Below are 13,275 nucleotides of genomic sequence, written 5' to 3' on the forward strand. Positions count from 1 at the left end.
TTCTCGTCTTCCTGCCGATACTCACGATTCCGTCCAATCCGGCGAGACCGTACAATAGAAAACAACTTTGAATAATATTTACCACTAGCTATTCAGGTGCAAGGACAGGGCAGGGTGTTTTCTTTTGCACTGTGCCATCGCAAACAAGATACTTTTTTTTTGTTCCCAACTGACGTCTCGATTTTATTTTTTTTGATTTCGGTCATGTCAGCCTTTTCCGATCCCCGTGGGGTCTATTCTCCCTCAAATTCACGTTTTTCTTCATCAAACCGATATGTATTTGGAATAGCTACAGTAACCACACCGTCAAAACAACAAAAACAAAAGCTTATTGGATCTCCCCACGAGATCGACAAGTCAGCGTTGGATCTACCAGCGATCCCAATACCCTGGATGGTGGGGGTCGCGCGGGTGAGAAGACTGATCAACCATCCAGCTCGGCTTGCTCGGCCGTTTTTCCGACCGGGCGTCGAGGCTGAGTTGGTCGACGGGCAGCATCAACCGGTACTCTCGGTTTTGCGCATCCACACACGCCAGAACATGCTTGTGATAGGAAGAAACGTGCACCGACGTGCCACAGAAGCCGCAAAACGTCTCATTGTGTTCACATTCCTGGAGATGCGCAGACACTGCGGGACTGCGCTTGGAAGTGTGAAACGTGCAACCCAGGTAGGCGAGCGGGCACTTGGCAGCTGGAATGTCACTTGACTGTTTGTCATGCTCATCCATGTGCTGGCGACGCTCGAGCAGCGACACAACATCGTCGCAGAACCGGCATATGGTCAAGCCATACCTGCATGCGGGAACCTTGGACAATGTGCGAGCTTCCTTTTTGCGCTCAGCCTCAAATGCCTTGAAGGTTCCGGGATTCACGCTCATGTGCATTGCAATTTCTTCGGGAGTTCCGGTGAAGCGACATCCAGAGTGTTGGCGTGGACAGGTGCGGTGTTTGAGGCAAACCTCGGCGTGGTCTTGCGCCATGCATTCGCGAACGATTTCGTCGCATCCATGCGGACAGCGAATTCGATTGCAGCTGTGACGCTCTTCGTCGCAGGGGAAGGACAGCAAAGGACGGGCCAAACGCTTGCGGTCGAAAAGGGCAGGACTCGGCCTGTAGAGCACCTTGACGCCCAAGTCCGAGAGGCGCGTCATTGCCTGGTCGTTTCCAGTAATAGTTCGGATGCCATACATGGCGAGCCGCTGCAGTGAAGCCCCACAACGACAACGTGAAAGTGAGTGGTCGGCACAAAGAAAACGCACCACTCCACCCCAACAAAGCAACATTTTGATTCAAAAGTGCGGCGACGGCGGGTCCTACATCGAGCGAAATGCCATTCTTTATCATCGAGCCAATCATGTCCTCTGTGACGTGAGTGCAGCCGCTAATGTCGAGATCGCGAAGATCCTTGCACCAAGTGAAGAGCGATTGCAGTCCAGCATCGCCAATGTTGCGGCAAAACGGAATCCACACGGTTTCCAGCTTCGGACAACTAAGGACGTCCGCGAAACACATCGAGTGAGCGTGTTAGAACATTGCGAAAGAAGCAAAGAAGACGCGGGCGCTAGAGAGAGATAGATAGAGACGACGGCATACCTCGAGGCGAGAGTGGTCAGACCCACATCTGTCATCTGCAAAAAGCTCTCGAGCTTGAGTTCGCGCAGCTTCGGACAGCGTGTCGCAATGGCAGTCAGAGTCGCATCACTCAGTCTGGAGGCGCGGCCTTGGTTGAGCGAAAGGGATTGCAGATTCGGAAGCAGCGCAAGCCAGTCGTCCACCATTTTATCGGTCAACCCGTCAGCCTCTCGAATCACAAGGTTGACGAGGTTGGGGCAGCTTGCGAAAAGCTGCGCAGCAACAGCAACCCACCGCAGTCATGAGCATAGAAACCTCCCGCCCACAAAGCAAAGTAAACAAACACGAGGAAAATCCAAAAACTCACAGGGATGTAAGTGTACTTTTGGGTGAAGTTGTATCGAACCGGGTTGTGGAGCTCGAGAGTGTGCAGGTTTTCGAGACCTGCGAGTGGCTGAGTGACATACACACTGCAGTGGTGCATGCGGAGAGCGGAGAGTCGCACGCTCGAGATGAGACGGTTGAGCTGCTCCGGTCTCTCGTCGAGTTGCATGCTCGCCACACGGACATCCGTGAGGTACGGCGTGTCTTCCCAAGACCAATCGTTGGAGACGACAAACTGGGATTCCACCCAGAGCTTCTTGAGGTTTGGAGGCAGCCTGAACTCTGGCGTGAGATGAATGGCCTTGATCACCAATTCCTCCAGATTGGTGAGGTTGTCCATCCGAGTCATCATGTTGTGCGCTGACACGAGCAAACTTGGCGCAGTCAGCGTTTCCAATGACTGTCCATGGTCCATCAGATAGCCTCGACCCGTCTGTGTGATTTCATCGCAATCTGTGCACACAACGAAAGCCAGAAATGTGATGAGTGGTGATGACGGCAGTCGAGAGAATGAATGAATGCGGAATGCTTTTCAGGTCAGCACATCCCCCAGGCATTAACTCACTGGTCAAGTTCAGCTGCCTGGGCTGCAGCCGCGTCAGGATGAAGCGCAGCGTCTTGTCATCGATGCCACGGTGCTCATGGGTGAGATCGATGCTGGCCGACAGATAATCGATAGCGACCTACCAACAGCAGTGAGACGAAATTGTTGAGCTGAATTTGCTTACGCCAGCGCTATGTCCCTCACCCCCCCTCCGCTTTGCTTCCGTGCACTGCATGTGTTGGCCAGCTCATTACTACGCACCTCAAACCAAAAGCGACACACACGGCTCGCAGACAGCACGTCTCGGAACGGAAGCCGCTCAAAGATTTCCATCACAATTTCAGCTGGGAGCAACTCCATTTCTCAAAATAACAGCAGATTGAAATAAAGACTAAATCCAAGCAAGCCACACACATAACGACTGACTATTGGAGATTTGGTTGATGTAGATCTACTAACATTGAAAGTACAAGGTTGCTCACAACAGCAACAAAAGCAGAACAAAACAAAAAACCAACATCTACAATTCCGCAGCTGTTTGTCCTCTTTGAACGTTAGTATCAACAACGAGGATGGCAACAAACCAGTCTTGCACGTCTCATTAGCACAGGCGAACGCGCTGGCTCTTGGCGCTCAAGAAGACTTGCTCGAGTCAGCGGGAAAGAGTGACTTTAGCAGCGCTTTCTTGTTCACCTTGCCCATCGCGTTGCGCGGAATCTGATCAAGCACCAAGTACTCTTTCGGTTGCCGGTAGCTGGCCACACGATCGCGCATCCATGCCTGCAGCTCGGGCGGTTCGATGCGCAGTCCGGCTTTCGGAGCCACCAACGCGACAATGCGCTGGCCGTACGTCTCGTCTGGCGCGCCAAGCACCGCCACTTCGCCAACCGAGGGATGGAGCAGGAGCTCTTCTTCAATCTGCAGTGCAGACACCTTGTAGCCGCCAGTCTTGATAATGTCCACAGAGATCCGGCCTACGATGGAAAAGTACCCTTCCTTGACGGCTGGAATCGACGAATCGACGCAAAAGTCAAAAGCGAGTCAGTCCATGCACAGTTGTTCGAGATGGGTCGTTGCCGGGGAGTTGCCCTTACCAACATTATCACCAGTGCGGAACCACCCGTCCTCGGTGAACGCCGCCATCGTTGCTTCAGCGTTGTTCCAGTATGCACGGAAGACACTCGGTCCTTTCACAAGAAGCTCTCCGTCTTTGCCTTCTTCGGCAGGCTCAGCGTTGCCACCTTCCTGGGATGCGATCGAAACCTGCACCGTTGGCAATGGCTGACCCACAGTGCCCTGTATCATGACGTGAAAACATACAGACAAAAAAAAACCACCCAAAGCCATGAGCACACCCAAAACAAATTCCAGCAACACTGCTGGACACTTGGAGTTGCAACGTACAGAGCGGCGCTGTCCGGTCAATGGATTTGACAAAGCCATGCCAATTTCAGTCATGCCATAGCGCTCAAGCAGGGTATGGCCGGTCAGAGCGCGCCATTGGTCGAGCACCGGGACTGGAAGGGCTGCAGAGCCGCTCACCATGAGACGCAGAGCACCACACCGCTTGCGAATCAGATTGGGATCAATATTGTGGCGGTGGGCGTACTCGATCAGCTTGGTGTAGATGGTGGGCACAGCCATGAGGACGGAGAGCGGGGTTGTCGATCCGTCGGACGTGGGTTCACGCAACAAGGCGTCCCAGACTTTGGCAGGTTCGAATCGCGGAGTGCCAAACTCGCAGGTGGCGCCGTTCCACATGGACGTCAACAGCACATTGGTGATGCCATGGACGTGATGCAGCGGGAGCAGATGCAAAACCCGGTCCGCTGGCGTCCAGCCCCAAGAGTCGGACAGAATGCACATTTGGGTTGTGAGATTGCCGTGGGTGAGCACGACGCCCTTGGGTTTGCCAGTCGTGCCACTCGTGTACACAATCATGGCAGGTTGGTCGCGGATGGCCGAGGAGGAGAGGAAGGAAAAGAGCTCGGACTGGTGCGGGGGAGCCAACGCCGGGTCGACATCTGCAGGAGAGACAGATGCAGATGCCGATGCTTGGGACGCTTGATCTGTCGGCTTTGTCGCGGCCAAGGCAGCAGCAACGGCCATCTCGTGTTGGGCCGCGCCGAGAGCAATTGCACTGGAGGTCGGGAGGGTGACAACGGGCAAATTTCGTTGCTCGGCCAGAAGTTTGATATGGCCCTCGAGCTCTTCATGGGCAATAATGGCACACACGCCAGAGTCCGAAATGACATGCTCGAGCTCGGCGATTGGGTGGTCGGGTTGGAGTGGCACAGAGCAGCCGCCGAGTCGCCAGATTGCCAGCTGGGCGATCGGGTAGGTGACGTCGCGCGGCGCAATGAACGCCACGCGCTTGCCATCGAGGACATGCCCCGCGCGTCCAGAGTACGCAGGGGTGCCTTCGGCATGGACGGTGAGCGCGAGCGCAACGCTGCCCGCCAGAGCGGCAGATTGTCGGGTGAGCTCGCTGTAGGTGAAGGTGCCGTTTGCATCCACAATGGCCGGACGGCGGCCAAACTTGGCGGCCCGGAGGACCAGCGGGGCGACATCCAGCTGCGGGTCAAAGAAGATGGGACCGCCGGGCTCGACCTCGTGCGGCTGCGGGTGGTGGAACTGAGCGTGATGACGAGGAGCAGCCGCGGTTTCAGCAGCAGCCATCTCAGACGCCAGCGGCACTGCGGCCATCGATCCTGCACCGGCCAATGAAGCCGTGCTGTTTGGATTTGCAGTCAGCGGAGAGGAGAAGGACGCGACTGCGGGGCGCTGGTGGAAGGCTCGTCGTGCAAAGGGCGACGGCCAGACGGGAGCGGCAGAACGAGGATGGTCGGCGGTGGTCGGGTGCTGGTTTGTGGCCGACGACGACGACGACGACGAGGACGAGGACGACGAGGACGATGATGGGGATACCAGAGCAGCGGTTGCCGGGCCCATGCGCAGTTGAGGGGCTTCCGGAGCAGCTGGCGTGCGATAGCCTCGGCTGGGCGTTGATCTTGCCGGCGACGGCCGCACATTGCCGCCAACAAGCACACTCAGACGACTGCTGCTGCGACTGCTGGTAAAGCATGTTGATGGCGTCGATGCCGCGGCGGAAGGTCCATGATGCACGGCGATCGAGTAGGAGGAGCGCGGCGCAGGGGCGTGTTGTCCCCGTGCAACAGCGGGAGTTGAACAAGAAGAAGAAGAAGCAACAACGCTCAGCCGTTGCGCCGCGAGCGATGCGCGCTGTGCTGCTGCTACTGCTACTGCTGCTGCTGCTGCTGCTCCGTGGCGTGATGCAAACATGGTTGGCTTGGTTTCAAAGTGTTGATGGTTGGAATTTCTTTTTGGGATGCACCGAAAAAAAAAAAAAAGCGAACAAAGCGAACAAAGCGAAAACGGATTGAAACGAAAAAAAAAAAAAAAGACAAAAAAAAAAAAAAAAGACTGCCCAAAAAGATGAACAGAAAAAACGACACTCTCATCAAATCATCATGCAATAGCGATGTGAGGGGATGGGTTTTTGTAGTTGATTTAGTATCGATAGACAGTTTTAATGGCAAACAAAACATATTCGTCGCACACTCCGAAAACAATCGAACAAAAACGAGTTGCGTCGTTGAAAAAAGCCGTGAAAACCAAAAACGCAACGTCAAGCAAATTTTCACAAGCAGGTATTAATTTTTTCTCGTCCTTCCCAACAAGTCCGAATGCATGCTCGAAAGTTGAGCAAACGAAGAACGACGACGGAATTGGGGAAGAAGAGAAGGAAGAGTTCCCAGCAGGGCAGGGCAGGGGCAGGGCAGGAGAGCGGAAGGCGTTGTTTGTGTGCGCATTGCCTGATGTTCGCAGACAATCCGCGGCAAAAGGCGCAGGCGTGTCATCATGCGAAATAAAAATACCCAAAACACCTGACAGATAAACAATCAACCAGCAATCCAATCGAAATTCGACGCCGATCGTATTTTCACGGCTTGGCGGCAAGGAATTCGCGCTTTCCGAACAATTCTCCCGTGTGTTTCTCTCTCTCTCTCTCCTCTGCCAACGCCAGGAATGAAGAGCACGATGCAGCGCAAGTGCAATCATAGTCGACATTATCAGCGAACAAGGATCCTTTGAGATTGCCAAACCGAGCAGAAACAGCGTTGCAGATTTTGGTGTGGCCCAAAAGCCGATGCCCGATCTGCCATCGGGCCGAAACAACTTCCCCCAGTGCAGAGGCAGCACTCGGTTGAGCTCAACCCTGTCTTGAGACTGCAGAGTCAGCAGGGGACTGCATCGCTGCGCAAGAATGGGAGAGTGTTTCAGGGCCGAAACGAATGCTGCGAACTCTTTCGGCACGAATGCTCACAAGCTGTTTGTTTCTGACACAAGCACATTCGATGATATGGTAAATCTTCTGCATACTGCAGGACAATTGGCGTAGGAATGAGAAGATCGCAAAGTCCAACTTGGAAAACGGCTGCCCACTAAGACCTGAGCGTCGCTCTGCGTTTTCACTCTGGTCAACAAACCGACGTGCAAGCCAGATAGAAATGCTCTATTGATGTCCATCTGGAGCCTAGATTCGGGATCACTCTACCATCTCTTTGGACGAAACAAATGACAAAGCCATCATCGCTCAAACCTGCCCTCAAAGCAGGATCATCTCCATCACATAGAAGCAGTAGCAATTCCAGCGCATCGCACACTGCACCAAGTACAGCGAAATCGCCAATAGCAGCAGTCGCAGGGGCAGCAGGGGTTGGCGGCAAGAAAAGCTCCAAGCAGCCAGCAACGCGCGCCGCGATTCCCGTCGTTCCTTCTTCCACCAACAAGACCAAGACTGTCCCACTCACATCCAGTAAAGCCGCTGCGGCCACCAATAGCGAGGTCCAGCTTGCTCGACCACAGGCAGACCAGCAGAGCAGCAAGTCCAAGAAGGCGGCCAAGAAGGCGGTGAGTGTTGGCACATGTTTCGCTTCACACGCGAGCACGCGAGCAGCAGCAGTCATCGCCGTCGTTGGTTTGTTGCACTCATCATGATCGTGCTCACTTTATTGCATCCGACAAAACTGTCCATCGTAGAATGCGAAAGCAGAGAAGGACGAAGAAGACGATGATGACATTGACGCGCTCTTTGCCGAATCCACCAAGACGCAGGCAAAAGTGAGGGAGGCTAAGGCTGCAGAGGCTGCAATCGAAGCTGCCGCACAAGCCAAAGCAAACCTCCTGGCACGCTACGCAGCGGCCGCAGCGAACGACGACGATTCGTTTGGCGATAGTCGAGGCGCAAAGTGTAAGCACGACTTCTCAGACACTGTGGCTGCGCTCAAATGTGGTTTGTTCAATCGTGTTCGCTTACGAGTGATGCCACCACCCTTTCACACACATTGTGTTTCCAGCTCGCAAGCGCATTGAGGGATATAACGTGTACACTGAAGACGAGCTGAAATTGTCCACCACCGGCGGCGATACTCCTCTTTGCCCATTCGATTGTGACTGCTGTTTCTGACACAACAATAGACTTGATTGTTGCGCACTCCTGTTGAGCGTCGGGACTGGATAGCTTGAGCCACCAGACACACACAAAACCCACCTGCCCCAAAACACCAAAACCCACACTCCCCCGACGAAAGCGCAATAAAAAGTGAAGGAACTGGTATTGTGTACAACGGGGAAACACACAACCGAGAATCACACAGAGCAAAATGAGGACGCTTAGAAGATGAGAGCCTGGCCCTTGCGCTTCTTGTCGCCACCGAGCTCGAAGTGCTTGCAGCGCTTGAGGGCGAGCTGCTTCTTGTACTTGCAGACGGAGCACTCCAGACGAAGAACAATCTTCTTGGTAGTCTTGGCCTTCTTGTGGAAGACGGGCTTGGTTTGACCACCATAACCAGATTGCTTACGATCGTAGCGGCGCTTGCCCTGGGCGAAGACCGAAGCCTTGCCGGTCTTGTACTGGGAAACCTTGTGCAGGGTGTGCTTCTTGCACTGCTTGCCCTTGCAGAAGGTCTTGCGGGTCTTCGGCACGTTCACCTAAAATTGAGAAAAAAAAAACGCGTGTCAGTTGTTTGAACGAAAAACAGACCAAAGCGAGACAGCGATAGCGGAAGAGGATCTCAAAAACAGGCGATGCTGGTACGGATGTAAGTCACGGGAGAGATCAAATGACGGAATGGCAGGTGGATCGAGATGAAAGGGAGAGAGAGAGAGCTCACGATGGAAGAAAAAGGCCAGAACAAAAAAAAAAAAAAAATAGTCCAACCCCAACCGCCTGCCTTCTTGGCGCAGGTCGCTTACTCATACGGGAGTAACAACCCTCACACCACGAGCACCGCAGGATCCTGAAACGAGGCGACAGGCGACAGGCAGTGCCCCAAACGAAACGGCCTTTGGTTTCACTGCCCTTCAGTGCTCGCTCGCTTCGCCGTTCCATGTCGCATGTCCCCTCTGGTCTCTCAACAGAGCTGCATCCCACAAAGCCAAACGGATATCGCCACAACATGGACGCCAAGTCGAACGGCCAGGCCAAACGAGATGGGAAGGGAGCGAATACCGGCTGAAAAAGTCGGTCGAGCGATTTCAGCGCCGCAGCCGCCAACCTTTTGTTCCCGCTTTCTCCACGACGCTCCATTGCATCCCCATCATCTACATGCATGAATCTCCTCAATAAGTCGTTCTCTATCGGATTCGCGCGGCGGATGGGCGCTGGGTGAGGATCTAGGCCGGTCGTACCATTATGTGCAGAGGAAGAGAAGAGGCTGAGCTCCAAACTCGGTTGCTGGATTGATATTGATTTTTGATTTTGTTTTTTTTTGACAAAATCCGACAAAATCAAAATGCTGCTCAATTTGACTCGAGGTGCACATCAAAGCGTTTAAAAATTGGGAGCAAGCTGCACTTATTTTGCAAACTATTGTGGTGATGACTCTGGGACTTTGAAGCAGCAGCAGGAGGAGGAGGAGGAGGGCCGAGGGTTGGGCTGTTTCAGATTTGTCAGAATTTTCTCAGTGTTACCCATATCCCACATCCTGGGCCAGTCTTTCAATTTACCTTGTTAATACCTATTCTCTACCTTCGGGTGTAACACGTCGAAACGCAGATAGGCTTGAACAGGTCCAGACGGATGGATGGATGAGAAGCTGAGAACTGCACAGTGAAACCGCGAAAGAAAATCGAGAAGCACATCAACAGGTTTATTCCGTTGTGCTGTACACTTAGAAACACTGAAACAAGTTCACACAACACAGTTACTCGACGAGACGGAGGCATTCAACAGCACTGTACTTTTTGCCAAGCACAAGACGTTTGTTGCCCATCGTCGCGAGCCTCTTACCAACGAGAGTGCACGGTAAGTTCAGAAGCAACAAGGGACTGCGAACACCTTCGTCTGTCTCGTTGTATGTACGAACAAGAGAGACGATATCGTTCGGAAACTGGCATGGATGGACCACCGCGCGGATGACGGTCGTGATGCCCAATCGTTGCCAGTCTTGGGAAAACGCCGAGCTGTTGATACTAGAAAGAAGAACAAAGCAAAAAAGAAAGTGAGACAGACTGGCTGAAGCTCTTGCAATTGGATACATCTCTTGCTGCTTGTGCTTTCGACAAATTACCAAAACCTTGGTTCTCAGAGCTCCTTGTTTGGAAACAGCTCACTCGACCCCTCCAACCAACGACCATACCATCGCACCAAGCGGACATGGCCGACGAGGAGGAGAACGGCGTTGGCAGTCTTCAAGACGAAGCATACAAGCGCAGGGCACGGCTTCGTGCAATGCGGGAGGGCGCAGCGGCCAGCGCTGTTCGTAGGACGAACGACGACAACGACAACAACGACAACGACAACGGCGACAACGATGACGACGGCAAGCAGACACGACACTCCTCACAGGCAACAGGAGGCGATCGCAAGCGCTGGCGAGGCGAAGACAACATTGACGAGGCGGACGAGAGCAGCGCAATGGACGACGGATCCAACGATGCTGATACAACCCTGCGCTTCCGAAACTACACTCCCAACGACGCCAAGCTAGCCAACGCGCAGATCGAGCACCCAGACTTGCCAGAGCCCGAGAAGGACGTCGCGGAGATTGCCAAAGCCGATGCGCGGATTCACGATATTGTAAGGCCTCGTTTTCTGAGCGCGCGGCTTTCTTTGCTCACTCGAGACGCCGCAGAGTTGCAGACGTTCCCGCTCGTCGTGAAATTCGTCTATTCGGAACAATTGAACTCATGGACGGGATGGTTCCTGATGTTTTGTCTGTGTTTGTTGGGTTTGGACAGGATCTCGTGAATCTTGCACCACGCAAGCAGAACTGGGATTTGAAGCGGGATGTCACCAAAAAGCTCGAGAAACTGGAGCGTCGGACAAATCGAGCGATAGCCGAGCTTATTCGTACGTTTCGGTGGGCTTGAGAGAGCGCGAAGCCCGCGAGCGAAAGCGACGTTCCAACCGTTGTATCTCACATCTTTTTTCTCTTCTTCTTTCGCGTTGTGGTTGGTTGTTCTGACATGCCGATTACAGGTGACAGACTTACAGCTCAAGGCCAGATATTCTCCACGACGCTTCCTTCTACCAACTGAGGAGAGCGTGTTTGATACGTTTTGCGCTGTCGATGTTTTCTTGGTTTTGTCATGTAACATTTCGATTGGTTATTCCTTCTCGATGACTACATATTTTTTTGAAAAAACCAATTTGTGTCGGGGACACTGAAAGCACTCCCGGAACTCGTCATGAAGCATTGGAGCATCAACAACAACAACGACAGCCAAAGTAAATGAAATCGATTCGTCAACAAAACAAAATCAACAAGAATAAACGGCAGCGCTAGAGCACAACAAGCTATGCAATAGGTGCGGTGAAACGAACAAAGAGATCACACGAAGGCGTTGGTGTAGCGTAGGCTCGTTCGAGATGCTCGGGTTGGTGCGACATTCGTTGCGCAGTACTGATTTTGCGGTTTTTTACTTGTGTTTCCTGCTGGCATTGCGTCCGTAGATGACCGAGATACGTGTCTCTGACAGTTTGCTCAAACTCTTGCACAGTGGATGGTCGCGCGCGCTCTAGCTGAACATGGATGCTTGGTCGAACGTAATACTTGATGAGCAATTCCCCCTCACCAAACGAGCGTTCAACCGAGTATGTGGTGTCTTGGCGCAATGAAAACGTCTCTGCGGGTGATGACGAGGGTGTCAGTAGCATCACCAAGACGATGAGAATCAAAGGGAGGAACTGCGCAATCGAGCGGAAAAAGTCTGGCGCTTCATCGTTTCTTGCCCGCTGCTGCCGTGCGGCATGAAAATCCTCTCTTTGCCGAGTAGAGAATGTGAATTGAGCTGTCGGTGAATGAGTGAATGAGTGAATGAGTGAATGAGTGAATGAGTGAATGAGTGAGTGAGTGAGTGCGTGTAGAGGGAATGATGAAGTTACATCGGTTAGTGATCAGAAAGGCTGGGCATCCAAAGGCCCGAACAATGGTTCGTCATTCACTGAAACTCGAAACTGCACAGATCGGAACTTACGACCTCCAGCTCGCATGCCACCGCCAAAGAACATGTTGAACAGCTCTTGGGGATCCATCTCTTCAAAACCGCCGCCACCGCCACCGCGGTGTCTAGTATAGCGCTGCTGTTGTTGAGGCGACTCGTCAACATCTCCAGTCATATCATAGGTGCGGCGTTTCGAGGCATCCGAAAGGATGGCGAAGGCTTTGGAAATACCTGAAGAACCCCCAAGCAGCAGAATGAAACAGCAGCAATGAGTCTCCAAGCGCAAAAAAGTCGACAAGCAAGCATTGCGGTGCATCCTCCAAGCAGTAGTCCGAGATGAATAAAGGCAGGCAGGCAGCAAGCCGCAACAAAGCGCAACAAAGCGCCGCTATCACAGAGACACTATGCCGAAACAAAGCAAACTCACGCTTGAATGCCTCATCGGCACCCGGAGCCTTGTTCTTGTCAGGATGGAATTTGAGCGCCAGCTATGCAAAGAAGCGGGGTGGGAGAAGGGGAAAGTGCCAAATAACGAATGCATGAGTTGGAAACAGCCAAAGCAGAACTCAACCTTCCCCATCCCCTCCCGCACATCGACGGAGCAGCACTCGAAACCAAGAAACCACGCTCGTTTTCGCAAGTGCTTTGTCGTCTTGTCGTGGTTTACCTTGCGATACGCCTTCTTGATGGCATCCTCGCTGGCGTCGCGCTCAACACCCAGAATCTCGTAGTGGCCCTTGCATGCCTTGATTTTGCGCACTTCGGCAACCTGCTCTGGGGTATAGTCGCCGCCCTTGGGTGCAGACGAGGCCGGAGCGCTGCCCGAGCCCTGCTTTGACGAAGCGCTTGCTGAAGAGCCAGAAGCAGGAGAAGACGTAGAAGAAGAAGCATGGTCGCTGCCACTGTTCTTCCGCTTGCGAGCGCCAACGCCAGGCGCACTGTCCGGATTTGCAGCATACGACGATGAAGACGAAGAAGACGAAGACGACGATGAAGCGCCGCTTGGTCTGTCGCCGTCGTCGTTGTCGTGATGGGCCGACGCGCTACTCCTGCTGCAGCCAGCTGAAGGTGACGTGGAAGCTGCTGCTGCGCCTGCTCCCCCGCCGCGACTGGAGGATCGGCCTTCCAGCTCTGCGACGAACGCAAGCGCCTGTGGCGTCTCGAACAAGCCGACCGACTTGCGAGCGAGCCGCAACGCGCGTTCCCGGTCGCCCGACGCATGTGCCGTGCGCGCAATGGCCAAGCATCGCAGCGCCTCTTCCTTGTTCATCTCCATTGCTTTGCGTTCAGGTTGAAGAAATGG

At 53.5% G+C, this 13,275-nt stretch overlaps 6 protein-coding genes across 6 annotated transcripts; 2 read left to right on the top strand and 4 right to left on the bottom strand.

Moving 5' to 3' along the window:
* Window positions 1-259: 259 nt before the first annotated feature.
* On the bottom strand, window positions 260-2,881 carry CAOG_00789 (hypothetical protein). Its single transcript, XM_004365603.2, has 6 exons — window positions 2,763-2,881; window positions 2,523-2,640; window positions 1,941-2,410; window positions 1,595-1,845; window positions 1,319-1,490; window positions 260-1,200 (listed from the first exon to the last, which is right to left on the bottom strand). Exons 1-6 carry the CDS (start codon window positions 2,859-2,861, stop codon window positions 370-372), a joined length of 1,941 nt encoding a protein of 646 aa, XP_004365660.2. The 5' UTR covers window positions 2,862-2,881; the 3' UTR covers window positions 260-369.
* A 50-nt stretch (window positions 2,882-2,931) lies between these two features.
* Window positions 2,932-5,922, bottom strand: CAOG_00790 (acyl-CoA synthetase). The gene is made up of 3 exons (XM_004365604.2): window positions 3,906-5,922; window positions 3,596-3,797; window positions 2,932-3,505 (listed from the first exon to the last, which is right to left on the bottom strand). The coding sequence occupies exons 1-3, from the start codon at window positions 5,802-5,804 to the stop codon at window positions 3,135-3,137; spliced, it is 2,472 nt and encodes an 823-aa protein (XP_004365661.1). The 5' UTR covers window positions 5,805-5,922; the 3' UTR covers window positions 2,932-3,134.
* Window positions 5,923-6,765: 843 nt separating this feature from the next.
* CAOG_00791 (hypothetical protein) lies at window positions 6,766-8,023 on the top strand. Its single transcript, XM_004365605.2, has 3 exons — window positions 6,766-7,436; window positions 7,566-7,776; window positions 7,883-8,023. The coding sequence occupies exons 1-3, from the start codon at window positions 7,101-7,103 to the stop codon at window positions 7,990-7,992; spliced, it is 657 nt and encodes a 218-aa protein (XP_004365662.1). The 5' UTR covers window positions 6,766-7,100; the 3' UTR covers window positions 7,993-8,023.
* A 98-nt stretch (window positions 8,024-8,121) lies between these two features.
* Window positions 8,122-9,258, bottom strand: CAOG_00792 (ribosomal protein L41). Its single transcript, XM_004365606.2, has 2 exons — window positions 9,216-9,258; window positions 8,122-8,516 (listed from the first exon to the last, which is right to left on the bottom strand). The coding sequence occupies exons 1-2, from the start codon at window positions 9,216-9,218 to the stop codon at window positions 8,199-8,201; spliced, it is 321 nt and encodes a 106-aa protein (XP_004365663.2). The 5' UTR covers window positions 9,219-9,258; the 3' UTR covers window positions 8,122-8,198.
* Window positions 9,259-10,138: 880 nt separating this feature from the next.
* CAOG_00793 (hypothetical protein) lies at window positions 10,139-11,205 on the top strand. Its single transcript, XM_004365607.2, has 3 exons — window positions 10,139-10,605; window positions 10,767-10,878; window positions 11,008-11,205. Exons 1-3 carry the CDS (start codon window positions 10,183-10,185, stop codon window positions 11,064-11,066), a joined length of 594 nt encoding a protein of 197 aa, XP_004365664.1. The 5' UTR covers window positions 10,139-10,182; the 3' UTR covers window positions 11,067-11,205.
* CAOG_00794 (hypothetical protein) lies at window positions 11,185-13,273 on the bottom strand. Its single transcript, XM_004365608.2, has 4 exons — window positions 12,640-13,273; window positions 12,400-12,460; window positions 12,006-12,203; window positions 11,185-11,819 (listed from the first exon to the last, which is right to left on the bottom strand). Exons 1-4 carry the CDS (start codon window positions 13,246-13,248, stop codon window positions 11,326-11,328), a joined length of 1,362 nt encoding a protein of 453 aa, XP_004365665.2. The 5' UTR covers window positions 13,249-13,273; the 3' UTR covers window positions 11,185-11,325.
* Window positions 13,274-13,275: the final 2 nt, after the last annotated feature.

This window comes from Capsaspora owczarzaki (assembly GCF_000151315.2).
Source record: "Capsaspora owczarzaki ATCC 30864 unplaced genomic scaffold supercont2.1, whole genome shotgun sequence".
Lineage (NCBI taxonomy): Eukaryota > Filasterea > Ministeriida > Capsasporidae > Capsaspora > Capsaspora owczarzaki.

What these genes read in the sequence shown, in the direction of transcription:
- CAOG_00789 (XM_004365603.2), bottom strand. Translation starts at nt 2,861, where the DNA reads ATGGAGTTGCTCCCAGCTGAAATTGTGATGGAAATCTTTGAGCGGCTT. An exon ending in TGTGTCGCTTTTGGTTTGAG is followed by an intron (nt 2,641 to 2,762) that starts GTGCGTAGTAAT and finishes TGCTGTTGGTAG; the next exon opens with GTCGCTATCGATTATCTGTC. An exon ending in CTGACCACTCTCGCCTCGAG is followed by an intron (nt 1,491 to 1,594) that starts GTATGCCGTCGT and finishes GGACGTCCTTAG; the next exon opens with TTGTCCGAAGCTGGAAACCG.
- CAOG_00790 (XM_004365604.2), bottom strand. Translation starts at nt 5,804, where the DNA reads ATGTTTGCATCACGCCACGGAGCAGCAGCAGCAGCAGCAGTAGCAGTA. An exon ending in TGACCGGACAGCGCCGCTCT is followed by an intron (nt 3,798 to 3,905) that starts GTACGTTGCAAC and finishes GTCATGATACAG; the next exon opens with GGCACTGTGGGTCAGCCATT. An exon ending in CCGCACTGGTGATAATGTTG is followed by an intron (nt 3,506 to 3,595) that starts GTAAGGGCAACT and finishes CGTCGATTCCAG; the next exon opens with CCGTCAAGGAAGGGTACTTT.
- CAOG_00791 (XM_004365605.2), top strand. Translation starts at nt 7,101, where the DNA reads ATGACAAAGCCATCATCGCTCAAACCTGCCCTCAAAGCAGGATCATCT. An exon ending in AGAAGGCGGCCAAGAAGGCG is followed by an intron (nt 7,437 to 7,565) that starts GTGAGTGTTGGC and finishes TGTCCATCGTAG; the next exon opens with AATGCGAAAGCAGAGAAGGA. An exon ending in CGATAGTCGAGGCGCAAAGT is followed by an intron (nt 7,777 to 7,882) that starts GTAAGCACGACT and finishes TTGTGTTTCCAG; the next exon opens with CTCGCAAGCGCATTGAGGGA.
- CAOG_00793 (XM_004365607.2), top strand. Translation starts at nt 10,183, where the DNA reads ATGGCCGACGAGGAGGAGAACGGCGTTGGCAGTCTTCAAGACGAAGCA. An exon ending in ATGCGCGGATTCACGATATT is followed by an intron (nt 10,606 to 10,766) that starts GTAAGGCCTCGT and finishes GGGTTTGGACAG; the next exon opens with GATCTCGTGAATCTTGCACC. An exon ending in AGCGATAGCCGAGCTTATTC is followed by an intron (nt 10,879 to 11,007) that starts GTACGTTTCGGT and finishes TGCCGATTACAG; the next exon opens with GTGACAGACTTACAGCTCAA.
- CAOG_00794 (XM_004365608.2), bottom strand. Translation starts at nt 13,248, where the DNA reads ATGGAGATGAACAAGGAAGAGGCGCTGCGATGCTTGGCCATTGCGCGC. An exon ending in TCAAGAAGGCGTATCGCAAG is followed by an intron (nt 12,461 to 12,639) that starts GTAAACCACGAC and finishes TTCTTTGCATAG; the next exon opens with CTGGCGCTCAAATTCCATCC. An exon ending in TGGCATGCGAGCTGGAGGTC is followed by an intron (nt 11,820 to 12,005) that starts GTAAGTTCCGAT and finishes ATTCACCGACAG; the next exon opens with CTCAATTCACATTCTCTACT.